At 33.7% G+C, this 13,638-nt stretch overlaps 2 protein-coding genes across 2 annotated transcripts; one reads left to right on the top strand and one right to left on the bottom strand.

Moving 5' to 3' along the window:
* Positions 1-9,484: 9,484 nt before the first annotated feature.
* LOC126975230 (uncharacterized) lies at positions 9,485-11,618 on the top strand. The gene is made up of 2 exons (XM_050823025.1): positions 9,485-9,811; positions 10,892-11,618. Exons 1-2 carry the CDS (start codon positions 9,485-9,487, stop codon positions 11,498-11,500), a joined length of 936 nt encoding a protein of 311 aa, XP_050678982.1. The 3' UTR covers positions 11,501-11,618.
* Positions 9,604-12,263, bottom strand: LOC126975216 (putative nuclease HARBI1). The gene is made up of 2 exons (XM_050823005.1): positions 11,634-12,263; positions 9,604-10,643 (listed from the first exon to the last, which is right to left on the bottom strand). Exons 1-2 carry the CDS (start codon positions 12,039-12,041, stop codon positions 9,834-9,836), a joined length of 1,218 nt encoding a protein of 405 aa, XP_050678962.1. The 5' UTR covers positions 12,042-12,263; the 3' UTR covers positions 9,604-9,833.
* Positions 12,264-13,638: the final 1,375 nt, after the last annotated feature.

Genomic DNA, 13,638 nt, shown 5'->3' with positions numbered 1-13,638 from the left:
TACAGACACCTACTTCGTGTCGTCTTATGCGACCATGTAAGGGTGATTAAAGTTTTGTTTCTTAAATATATATATATATTTTTTAAATGATTTAATTTTATATTTTCCGATTAAGTGTTCGCTTAATGTCGCCACTATAGCGCCACGTTTTATATAATTGATTTGGATTTAAATGAGTTAGCCACAGCTAGATTGCAAGTTGGATTGAATTGAGAGAGTCTCTGAAGTTAGGAGAGTCTGATTCCATCTGATCCTGGACACGCGCCTTTGCTGATCCTTTGCAGATCTGAAAAGTAAGGGAATTTTTATCAATATGATTTTTAAGATAATATAACACTAGGAACAGACATAAACTTATAATGCTTACTACTCGGCTAAGTCGAGTTAGTAAGTCTTTTGTGGGGCGATGTATTATATGCTTTTACAACAAGATCCAAGAAAATGTTCAAAACAAAAGTATTACGTTATTCAAAAGAATTGTTAAAAAAACGTTTGTGTGTTACTATAACATAAATGACTTTCTTGATGATACCACAGATTGGGAATGGAGCGGCCGCCCTCAGGCTATAAAATAATAAGTTTAATTGTACAATATTACTTTGTAAACGTATTTTTTTGATGAAAAAAAGCCCGCTGAATTTGTTGCGCCCATTCTTCTCAGGTCTGAGGCATTCGTTTTGGAATGGGTGGTAGTTTTCGACTTTCAATGATTGATGTCACATCCTATTTTGAATAAAAACATTGGAATGAGAATTTGAATATCTTTAAATTTTTTTAATTCGAGATGCTGCTCTTGATGCTAAACAATCGATGAAAAGAGGTCAGGCGTATTACTTCAGTGTGCGTGAGATGCTAAGTCTTACACTCGCGATATGAATGTCAATTTGTGTTAGTGTGCGTGCATTGTTCAAAATAGAGGTTAACAGTCAATCTCAATTTTTTCGACGTTTTCACAGCTGTCACAGTGTATCTAGACGTATAAATTATCTAAGGGTACAACTACCGGTAATCTTTCCTCGTATCAGTAACAGACACACTATTACAATGAATTACCATATTAGAATATTCTAGACCAAGTTAATACAACCTGAAGGTTACCATGAGTCAGGTCACTCGTGAGTCATGACTCAGTCCACGGCCGGTTTGTAAACAAATCAAAAAGCTTGTTTCGCAAACACCACGTCACGCTCTAGAGCGAAGCATGATCCGAACAATGCGTCGTTTTTTACTTTATTATACAAATTACGAGGCAAGGATTAGATTATCTATGTTATTATTATATATACGCAAAGCTAAAACTTTGTACCCCTTTTTAAAAAAAAGTGTGCGAACAGATGAACATGAAATTTATGACTGTTAAAAGTTTACGGAGAAGATTTTCATAAAGCTGTTTTTCTTATATGAAATGCCTTATTATTAAAGTAAACATTACACACACTACTGTTTGAATGAAACACAACATAGTCTGCCCTAATAGTAAAATTTTCAAGTTGAAAACAAGATAGATGTTGTGGTTTGAGAATCTGTGTATTTTTTTTTATGGAAGAGAGGGCAAACGAGCGTACGCCTGATACTAACCCCCTTATTCATAATGGTCCGCTAACTTTAAACATCCGCTTAGGAGTGTTTTTTCTCATTCTGACTTAGGTCAGTAGAAGAAGACAGAGTGAGAGTTAGCAATGCTTTAAGTTAGCAGACTATTATGAATAAGGGGGTAAGTGATCACACCGACTCCCATATTCTCTTGCAACATCAGAAGAATCACAGGAGTATAGTTAGCCTTTAATATAATATATTTACCTCAGCAGTGAATAGGATTGCCACGTGTACTCTAAAATAATAATACCTAATCTATGTCATGCAGATGCAGACTTGATATTCTATAACATTAATAGAGTACATGAAATACTCCTTTTACAAAAGCAGACATTATTGCAACATGCCAGGCATTAACATAATATAAAAAAAGACATTATTTACGGCCATTCCCAATATTCAGTCTATCTCTTACTTGAGATAGAAATCTTAAGTATCGTTGACTTTTCTGTCCCAATAAACTTATCGACGGTAAGTCACCTTATCCGTGCACGCTGTCTGTCAATGGGACGACGTATAGCTTACCAACGATAAAAAGTTTGTATGGAAATTGCAATTCACGCGTCCCAATATAAGGCGATAAGAATAACTTACCGGGTATATTTGGACAGCTTCAGATTATTGACAGCTAATTACTGACAGTAGAAGGTTGTATTTTATCCCTATCTGTACACAGTATATAGGGAACGGCCGTTACTGAACTATGTGTGTATACTAATCGGAGATATACTATAATAAGTTCTAATTCCAAGCTTTTATAGTTAATTATTATTTTTTACACTTTATCTGAGTTCTGTTTGTTTCCAAACTACCTACAAACAAAACGTTATAAATGTTATAATCACAACTAATATAATATTAAAAGTACAGGCACCTCACCAAATAAGCAATAAGTATATAAGGAAACGGAAGATAACATCATTGCAAAGTACGGTCGAGTGACCACTTAATGTTCATTAACACTTCCTTTTTAGACCTCTATGGAGCTGTGAGTCGAAAACAATTTAAAAGAGGTTATTTGTTTACTTTAAATATACTAGAGTACAGAAATAAGTTTTGTTAAATACACATTTATTACTTATGCAAAGGAAAGTTTAGTGTTTTCGTTTCAACACCCCTTCACTAGTTGACGCATCTTTGAGCCATCGATTCCTTTGCACATTTGTGGGAAGGTGACGACCCGGCACACGACGCCTCCGCAAGCAACTTACTCTTGACGCTTCCTCCACTCACACGTCCTTACACGAAAGAATTCAAGCTCTAAAGGTTGATGCATCCAATATACGACAATTTATATTTATACAACTTTCTTCTCAAAATCTTTATTAATTTTTATTAAACATTTATAATTACTTAAACACAATTGATATACTCGATGCAGCACCTTACAAACAATTTTGTATGTATATTACAGCCATTTTAAAATACTCTATTTGATTGGAAAGAGTGGCCGTTGAGTTTCTTGTATATTCTTCACACGAGCTATACTTTTTCCGAACATGAAAGTAGATTCAGTAATTCAAATTACTTACCTAAGTATTTTTAATGACGCTTTGTTTAAGCCTAATTGAATAAAGTTTATTTGACTTTGACTTTATCTATATTGAATCAATGAGATTTTCTTGAATACTTACTATCTTGGTGTTCGCAGTTGTAATTGTTCATGACACATTCGCTACCAAATGACTTTGGTTTATCTCCTTGTTTCCCCGCGCAGACCGGGTCGAACTTCACGGTCGTACAGTCCTTCATACACGCTCTCTTCCTGGCTGCATCTGCCTTCAACTGCTTCAGATCTGTCTTGTCTGGGCGACAAGAAACCGCCACCAACACGGCAGCTGAAAATTGATTCAGCAATGTTGTGAATGATTTTGTTGTTAAGATTTCTCTATTTTTCTGTCTATTAACTGACAAGCTTTTGCTGATATTAAGTGACAATTTTTACATCCTTTTTTACTAGGAGTTTCTTAAAAAATCAAAGTAACTTATAGTATATAACAACAAAGGTACCTACAACAAGAGGCCGATTGAACACTCAACTCATTACATCACAGATTATTAAATAAATACTATGTACTCAAATGAATGCTAGCAAAAAAAATGAAGTTTAACTCTACAGAAATAGATATAGCATTGGATGGAAATAAACTGGATTTTGTTAGCGATATAACTAGATGTACTTCTACCTCAGACTATTTCCTTGATGATTCAAAGTCTACAGAAGTAATAAAAGATAAGCTAGTGGTTGGGAAAAATACTGATCTTTGGAAGAAATCATGAAGAGTAAAGATTTAAGTGTAAATATTAAAATGAAGACATTCAACACTTACATTCGGCCTAGTATAATAACATAAGGTTGCGAGATTTGGTCCCATACAGACAATCATTGAAAATAAGTAGGCTAGTGCCAACGTGGAATGCAGCGAATTATGTTTTGATTGAAACTTCGCGACAGGATAATAAATACAGTCATAAGAAATAAAACTATAGTCAACGACATAATAACTCTCATTTGCCACCAGAAATAGAGATGGACTGAAACAACATTCAGCAGAAAAGTGGAGTTGTGACTACGAACTGGTATCCCAGATGGCACTAGAAGGCAGGCAAGACCAAAGATGAGATGGGAGGATGACATACACCTGATTTTAAGACCAGGTTGCGAAGGATAGAGCTTAATAAAGACAGTTGGAGGAAGCCTGTGCCACACGGCACACCGAGCTGAGGGACATTTTATAAAAGAAGAAGTTACTTTGATCAGTTGTTTTTAATTAAGTTTACTTTTAATTGTATTTTGGATTAATTAATCCTCGTCTCGAAAATAAAAGGCTTTCATTATTTTTATTGATAATTAATATATTTCTTAATATTTTACGAGACAATGTGGAAAGCATCAAACTAAAAAACAGGAACCATTAAAATAAGATGTGTTGCCACTGTTTTTCCGAACCAATATGACTTAGGGACTTCCAAATCTAGAGAATACTCTCGTCTCAAAGACCTGTGTGCATCTCTGGTATTTCTGATATCCATAGGAGATTGGTTTTAGAAGTGAAGACTTCTTTAGCCGCGTTGGGCACTTTTTAGTAGGAGAATATCTTGGTTCGCCTCACCGGCATGATCATGAGGGGGGGATAAGAAAAATAAATAATTAAAAACATAAGTATAAATATATATAGTTACACACTTCTTGGACGGGTGAAACCTCGCGTTTTCGCGTCACTGAAATGCTTATACCAGTATATCTGTAGCCATACACCTGACGTAATGTGCTACATTAGCTTGCATAAGTGATTGGATTCAGTGAAATTTCATTGATACTATGCATTATTGAAATAGTGTTTTTGTGTGATATTATATATTATAATATTTATATTGATATTTTGAAAATAAGTATTACAAATAAATTGAAATTAATAATTTAATTGTTCTTAAACATTATGAAATTTCAAATCTTAATACTATAAGTTCTAGGTTTTCATTTCTATCTGCAAACTCTACAACTGACAATTTTTTTTTCCGATCCATCATGTTGGTAAGCCAATTGCTCCCTCTTATTTATAAAAATAAGATGATAAGACGACAGACGTTGTACATTGAATCAATGATGAGACAGATTAATGACATCACCGGTGGATGTCCACATCATCACAACTATTTCAATTGATCGCACACATTTGAGCTCATTTAAACGCAATCATCACAGTAGCAGGTTCCATTAGTTTCGCAGGTCACCACATAATGACAGGAAGTAGATTTATCTCGGTCCAGTTACTGCCAATTTATGTCGGATGTCACACGTTCAGTTCATGTCATCAGTCTCACAAGATTGACGCGACACTCGTAGTAATAATTATTGGGCTACTTTTTTATAATGAAAATAAGGGACACGACGAGTTCAATAGATAGTACTTAATTGATACGCTCTGCATATTACAATGCAGTGCCGCTCAGATTCTTGAATAAACTAAAAATTCTGAGCGACACTACAATTGCGCTCGTCACCTTGACACAAGAGTCTCATTTGCCCAGTAATTTCACTAGCTACGGCGCCCTTCAGACTAAAACACAATAATGTTTACCTACACATTACTGCTTTACGGCCGAAGACGGCACCGTTATGGTACCAATAATCTAGCCGGCATTCTGTGCAAAGGCGACTAAAACTGTAACGAACATACAGCACGATAAAAAGGAAAGCGAATTTATTGTTATTGTAACCTATTTTGATTGACAAGTCGGAAATACTCAGCCACTCCACGTAAATATATATATATATATATATATATAAATAAATAGATAGATAAGTTCGTCGAGCAGAAAAACCTAGGAAAGCTTTACATGTGTCCATAATAGCTTTATCTCTGAGTTCACAGTCGAAGTAAAAATGAGAAATCTGAAAGGAACAAATGTAGACTAAACTTAACTGTGTTACACCTGTTAGTTGAGTGCAATTCTTATTCTAATGTAAAAATTAAATGTAATCTTCCGAATAGTATAAAAGATCGTTTAAATCAAGACGGATGTATAAGAACACTAGAATTTTTAAAAATTATAGATTTATATAAATATTTGTAAAATACCGTGGTCGCTAATGACCTTGTTGTTAAAAAGCGACCTTAAATAAACGCAATAAAAAAAAAAATGAGTACTTATTTGTTTGATAAGTAGATTCAAAAATTCAAATCTTTGTATCGTAAGTGACATTGGTTATAATATAGTGTTACCATAAAAGGGTAGAAAATGTGTGACTTACAGGACGTAAGAGCAAAGCTAAATTTTATATCAAATCAAATTAATATCACTTTATTCATGTAGGTCACGGAAATGACACTTATGAATGTCAAAAAAAATATAAAAATATTGTTTCTTATTGAATCTACTGCTACTTCGTACACCCAATCAAAATAACTGCTTCTCTTGCTATCATTAAATGGAAAGTGTGTGTATTTAATAAATTTTAATGTAATTCTCTTTATACGCCTAATATATCTTTTAAATCGTCTTATGATTTTAGTAACAAGACCCGCTGGCATTCGACACAAAACAAACGAAAACTGAACTCATTTGAACTTGTATTTTTCCTTCTTTATAAACCAGTCTGGCTAGAACTAGTTCTAAATATAATTGTATTACGGCGGTTTGTTGCTTTTTTTTATTATATTATTAATCCAATACAAATGAAACGCGATTTTAGAGACGCCGATCTTTGAGTCAAGAGTCGCCAATGAATTTCTTGACATTCAATGTTTCTGTAAAAATACGGTAAATTGAAAAATATATGACTATTCAAGCGACTTTTCATTAATATTTTCAAACTACTATGGCTATTTTAAAATAAATTTTATACAAATATTTCATTAAGATTACTTTTTTAAGTATATAATTTCGCGGGCCTTTTAAATGAGATCGACAAATATCTTGTTAAATTCTATTCTAAACTCTCCTCACAATAATATACGTATATCTAAATAAATGAAGAGAAAAGAGCTTTCAGAAAACTCCGCTATTAGTATTGGTTAAAACTTTAAAGAACAAGTCTTATATATTATTTTTTATTAGGTATTAACTTGTCAATGCCAACTTGTTTATTACCTATTATTTAAACAATATATTGTATGTGAACCCGTGTCACATCGCTATCTTGGACGGGTTATCAATCAGTCAGTAAACTAACTTATCTTAAATAAATAAAGTTGGAAATTTTAGTATAGATAGGTACTTTTACTTAATTATACAAGTTTCAATGTTGTTTTAGAGTATACCAAATATTACAACATAAATGTTTATCGATAAGATTCGAGACAACTCAATTTCGTAGTATTTCTACATTGCTGTTGCCTTAATTGGAAGTTGAAACGGAAAAAATATGCAAAATAATGTCTTAAATTGATTTTTTTAGAACCAAAGTGTTAATTAACGTTACTTACCCAAGATCAAAACAGTAAGTGTCTTCATATTTATAATACAATTGGTTATAGTGAACAATTGAACGTCCGCGTCTCTCACGGCGATCACGAAATTGCACTGATGACGGACTGTTGGTTCAATTCTCTTTTATATCGCTCGCCCCCTGACATGTAATCGAGACTACCGTCCACTGAGCTCAACACAAATATTGTAAAGTTAAATCCTACATAACCTGGTTCAGTACGAAATTATTTAAAAATATTGTTTTCATTTGAATTGTTTTTTAAAGTTATTTTTCTTTTGGCGAGTTAGGGAACATTAAACATTTAACCCAAATTCGACACCCTAACTAAGTTAGTTGGTCAATTTCTAGACTATTTGTATCATACTTCAACTAAATTATGTGGTAAAAGTAATATGTTTTTTGGTTATATTTAATACCGTCTTTATTACAATATTGTTCTAACGTTAAATAGCATGCGGAAATAATTTTCATATAAATAGTAGATTTTACGAGTGCACAAAACGAACCATTTTTTATCCGAGACTTTTAGTATTGTCGAGGATAAAATGGTTTTGTGGACGAATTTAGTGTAGATTTGTGTAGATAATTATTTCTTTTGTTTTCCTTTTTGTGTTTATTAATTGTTTGATTTCTATAAATTTAATTTACTCCAACTAGCCATAATATTAAGAACATTGTGTATTTCTCTTTAGTTTCAATTAGTATTGTATAAACATTTATTTTTGTACCTAACATTGAATACCTCTAAGTTTTTCATAGTAAGATGTGGATAGCGTATCTGACTACAATTTTATTAGACTTAATTGTTATTTCTTTATGTATCTACTTTGTAAGTTGTAGTTGTTTGCTTTTCCTAATAAAAAAAAAAAAAAAAAAAAAAAAATTATAAACTCTACTTTTCATTTCGATTGCGAGGAAATAAAACAGTAGTTTAACATGGACACCTGTTTCCCGCCGCTTTTTTTTAAATCTTACGACATTGATAATATTAGGCTTGGGCTCCAGACCTATACAGCCTACTATTAAATTAATTTTGTAATATATATTTTATTAATTAAATAACCCTAAGTATTTTAATTTAAATTTTAATATGTTTTATGTCTTAAAAACACATGAGGCAAATAAATTAAAGTAAATATTATAAAATAACACATTCTATCTCTGAACTTTTTATTGTTTGGCTGTATGGCTCATTTTCTTTGCCTTAATATACATATTTATGACTAGATACTTTTATGCACTTGTGCACAAAAATCGACTTTGTGCAGCCTATATCGTGCACAAATAAGCAGTTTCAGAGCATAAGAAGTGAAAATTATGTTAAAGTAGTAAGTAGAAGTAGCTTTTTGTTATGAATATTTAATTCTTTAGTTCTAATTAAAATAAGCGTTACAAAAAATGTAGTTAGTAATAGAATTTCCGTGCGGAAGAAATTGATGGCTACTTTTTACATTGTCAATAAAGTTTTTACAGTCCCATAAAAACTTGTGGTTAGTAGATAATTCTGTTCTTGTCGAGTAAATAATGTTTAACTCAGGTTTTTCTGTAGATCTGACCTGTGTAAGACGAAAAGCAGCTGAAGAGGCTTACCAATTTAAAAACTTATTTTGTCACGCCTGTACAGGTAGGTAGTTACTACGACTACATTGCACATAATATGGTGCTCCCACATTGCCGTTAGAAAATGTTTAATAACGTTAGTAAACATTTGTTAGCAAACATTTAATCACAAATAAATTTTCATGTTAGAAAATGTTTAGTAATGTTAGTAAAATGTGTTATCTTTTGTTTGTAAACATTTTATAAGGGTGATGGCGGGATAGGCGGTGCGGTGCGGTGGGGGTTAGAGTACGCAGGTCGCTGCGCGTGGTGTCTCGCTTGTCAGTTCCTTTGTGTCAGCGTGCATCGCTGTGCGTGTGTATTAGTGGTTGCGCGTGCGCCAAGCAATAAAATATGTCCGGTAATTGGAATAACGATGATGTTTACAAACTGATTGAAATGTTTCAAGCAAGAGAAGTACTATGGAACACGATGTCAGAGAGCTACAAAGACCGAAATAAAAAACACGATGCTTGGATGGAAATTGCCAGTGAATTTAATATGGATAAAAAAGTAATTGAAAAAAAGATTCGATCACTCGTAGGTCAATTTAACCGAGAATGTAAATCTAATAAATCTGGTGCAGGAGCTAATGAGTCAAGTAAATGGTTTGCATTTAAAAAACTCATGTTCCTTAAAGGCAAAAATATTCCAAGTTTAACTGTCGATGGAGGGTTGCAGGTGAGTTTTATTTTAACGTCTTTTAATAATATTTAGATGCCCAGTCCAAAAACCCTTCATTTGAAAAATATTCTGCGAATTCTTTTCTTATTTCTTTCCCATCATCTGTCAGGGATTCACATGCTTCAAGTGGTGTTAATTGCTGCTGTTCTAATCTCCATTGTCCATCGATACGTGTACCAGTTACTATGTCATCTCCATCATAGTATTGAGATGGAGCGTAAATCATGCTCGATTCAGTTTTTCTTATAAAATTATGCAGTAGCACGCATGTCATAATTAAAGTAGTAGTTTTTTCTGGATCTAATAATATTGTAGTTCGTAAAACTCTAAATCTGGCTGACAAAATCCCAAATGCGTTCTCTACTGTTCTCCTCGCACGACTCAGTCTATAACTGAAGATTCTTTCCTTAGAATTGCTATCCTGTGGTCCTGGAAAAGGTTTTAATAAGTGTTTTTGTAAAGGGAACGCATCATCTGTTACGAACACATAAGGAAGAGGTTTGTTTCTGCCTGGTAGTGAGCTGTCACTGGGTATTTTTAAACTATTGTCGTTAATTTTATTTCGAAATTTTGTGTTTGCGAAAACTCCGCCATCACTTATGCGTCCTTGGCAGCCAATATTCACGTACAGAAAGTTGTATTCTGCGTCCACTATCGCTAAAAGTACAACGCTGTAAAATCCTTTATAGTTGTAATATTCACTGCCGCTATCAATTGGCTTTTGTATGGCTACGTGCTTTCCATCGATACTTCCTAAGCAATTTGGGAAATTCCATTTTTCTTCAAATGAATTTGCCACGTGTAGCCACTCTTGAGGTGTTGTTGGTATCTGGAACAAAAATAGAAGATTAAGAAATAGGCGCGAAAAATAAATTTATAACTCGTTATTCTAACAAATTTTATTGGATATTTTTATTAAGTATGAAATATTAATAGAATACACTATAAAAAAATATGATTTCAGTTAAGGGTTGTTAAGTAATAGAAAAAGAAAATCGCGGTTATAGATTTTTTTACAATTTTAGCTAATTTGACGCGCCTATAACTTGAAATTATCGTTTAGTTCTATTCTTTCAGGGTAACGAAGAAAACAGAATTGCTTCAGAAAACACTCTCAGTTTGAACGAAACAGGAAATACTGTCACTGATGAAACTACGGGCACGCCTTTCGCCACCCCAAAACCATTTCGGAAAAGAAGACGGCCTGAAGTAGAACAAGATCCAACACAACAAGAAGCTGTAAATATTTTACAAAGAATGTACGAATCTAGAAAAAGCAGGGATGAAAATGACGCATTTGGAGAGTATGTCTCGATGAAACTGAAACAAATAAAAAACAGTCATGCTAAGAATACTGCTCAACATCACATTAACAATATTTTGTACAATGCGACAATGGGACAATATGATTTTCCAACAACCTTTACAGACCCAACCGCTAGTAGTTCCTGGGGATACAACTCTGAACCAAATCTATCCACTTTTTCGGAAAATAATGCTGACTGTAGCTCGAGAGGATACTACACCGCACCGAGTCCCTCGGCTTCATTTGAAACCAGTTCTTCGGATAACTCCAGGACACATACTCGTACCAGCGCAAGAACACAGAGTCCGTCTAATTTATCGGAATCAAGCCAAGATTCGACCCAATCATTAAACGATTTGTTGGAATCAATCAAAAATTAAAAAATACATGTTTGGTTTGTTAAGTATTAAAAAAATTATTAGTAAGGTAAGATAGGTACCTACCTAAAGTATGATTAGATTAGATCATATTAAAAGTAAATAAAAAAATAATTAAAAATGTTGTTTGACTTACCTGTATGTATTCCTTTAAAACCTCATTGAGAGCCTCGCACACTTCTGGTACGATAATAGATATCACTTGGTCTGACAACTTGAACACATTTCCAAGACTTTTATAACTGCTACCAGTTGCCAAAAATCTTAACGTTACCGCAAGTCTTTCCGTCACACTTACAGATTTTCTAAATGTAGTGTCTCGTTTGCCTATTTTTGCCCCAATTAAATTTTGTAGATATTCAAATTCGGAACTGTTCATTCTTATAAAATCTTTTAAGCAACCATCAATACCTAAATCCTTGAGATAGTCTGTGGCACTATATTTTCCTCTAGCTTTTAGCGTTTGGCGCATCCAATAAGAGCGCTTTTTCTTCTTTTTTAAACAAAAAATAAAAGCTATTCCAATGAGCAAATCTTCTTCCATTTTCGTGTAGACGTCCTCAGCCCTCAGAAGGCGAAACCAAACTGCGAGCCAATACTAGATGTTATAAAATGTTTAAACATTTTCCATCAATGTAGGAGCACTTATAACATGTAACAGTTTCTAACAAAGTGCAACAATTGTTAACATTTGTTAGTAAATGTTTTGGTGTTATAAAATGTTTACAAACATTTTATAACGGCAATGTGGGAGCACCATAATGAAATAAAATAAAAAAGCCTTATATTTCTTGCAAAAAAGAGTTACAAATTTTTAATTGCTAGGGTAAGTAACTTTTGTAAAACTAATTGTTAGTATTTAAAGTATTTTTGTTTAGTTTATTTTTGCAAAAAACCCTCTACAGGTGAAGGCCTACTGTTAGGATTGCCAGTCTTCTCTGGTTTGTGCTAGCTGAAACCAATCACTGCCAGCCGACTGAATAATTTCGTCTTCCCATCTAGCATAAGGTCTGCCTCTTTTACGTACCCCTTGGAGTCCTTTCCATACAATCACCTTTTTGGTCCATCTTTGGTCTTGTAGACGTGCCACATGTCCCACCCATTTCCATTTCAAGGATTGTGCGTATACGAGGGCATCCGTTGCTTTCGTGCAGCTACGTATTTTAGTGTGACGTATTTTTTGGATCTTACGTATATTTAACATGCTGCGTTCCAAGCCTCGTTGACATGTTATTATTTTATTTTTTATATTGTTGTTGAACTTTCAGGTTTGGCACGCATATGTTAAGCAGGGCAGCAGGCTATAGTTCAATATTTTTGACTCCAATAATTATTCCAGGTTAATTGAATTCGACGCTCTGTCTCTAACTCGTTGTTTTTTTCGATCGAAACTGATTAATTTCCCAGGGTATATGTATTGTTCCGTGTATGTTAAGGGCACGCCGCATTGGTTTTCTAGCAAGGTAGGCACTGTGGATCTATGAAGTCCTAGTTGAGCTTTGGAATAAGCAAAGATTGATTACCGCAGGTATCTAGTTTCTAACGTAAGGAAAAATATTATGAGGTAGATGTTCAATAGGAGTTTGGTTATTAACGGAACCAAATTAAACTAAATCAACTTTAACACTAGTGCAATATTTTTTTAGGTTTATAAAGATGTAGGCAATGCCTAATTGCCTATATGATATGCACGCCCCTGGTTAAGGGGTTCGTTGTCGACGGATATTGCTCTCTTAGCGCTGTTCGTCATTATTTTTGTTTTTGGGAAGTTCATTTTTAATCCTACCCTTTTACTTTCTACGTTTAGTGCCTGTATCATTTCTTGTAGCTGTGTGTTAGGTTCCGATAGCAGCACTAGGTCGTCCGCAAATCGCAGATGGCTTAAATAGGTTACGTTGATTAATATGCCTTTTGTTCTCCAGTTTAATTGTTGGATTACAAGATCCAATGTTGCTATGACTAATTTTGGGGATAGTGGATCACCTTGTCTCACACCCCTTTTGATTAAAATACCACGGACCAATTGTCTCAAGTTGAACTCTACCCTTGCTATTGCTGTATATGCTTTGTATTATTTTTAGGTACTTGACGTCTACGTTCTGATTTGTTAAAGCTGCCCATATGCTGTCATGTGAAATTGT

The sequence above is a fragment of the Leptidea sinapis genome, chromosome 35 (assembly GCF_905404315.1).
Source record: "Leptidea sinapis chromosome 35, ilLepSina1.1, whole genome shotgun sequence".
Taxonomy (NCBI): Eukaryota; Metazoa; Arthropoda; class Insecta; order Lepidoptera; family Pieridae; genus Leptidea; species Leptidea sinapis.
This window is presented reverse-complemented; position numbering and strand designations above follow the sequence as displayed.

Excerpts from the sequence above, each read along its gene's own strand:
- LOC126975216 (XM_050823005.1), bottom strand. The coding sequence starts at position 12,041 with ATGGAAGAAGATTTGCTCATTGGAATAGCTTTTATTTTTTGTTTAAAA. Across the intron at positions 10,644-11,633 it reads TTTTAAAGGAATACATACAG|ATACCAACAACACCTCAAGA; the intron begins GTAAGTCAAACA and ends TTTTTGTTCCAG.
- LOC126975230 (XM_050823025.1), top strand. The coding sequence starts at position 9,485 with ATGTCCGGTAATTGGAATAACGATGATGTTTACAAACTGATTGAAATG. Across the intron at positions 9,812-10,891 it reads CTGTCGATGGAGGGTTGCAG|GGTAACGAAGAAAACAGAAT; the intron begins GTGAGTTTTATT and ends CTATTCTTTCAG.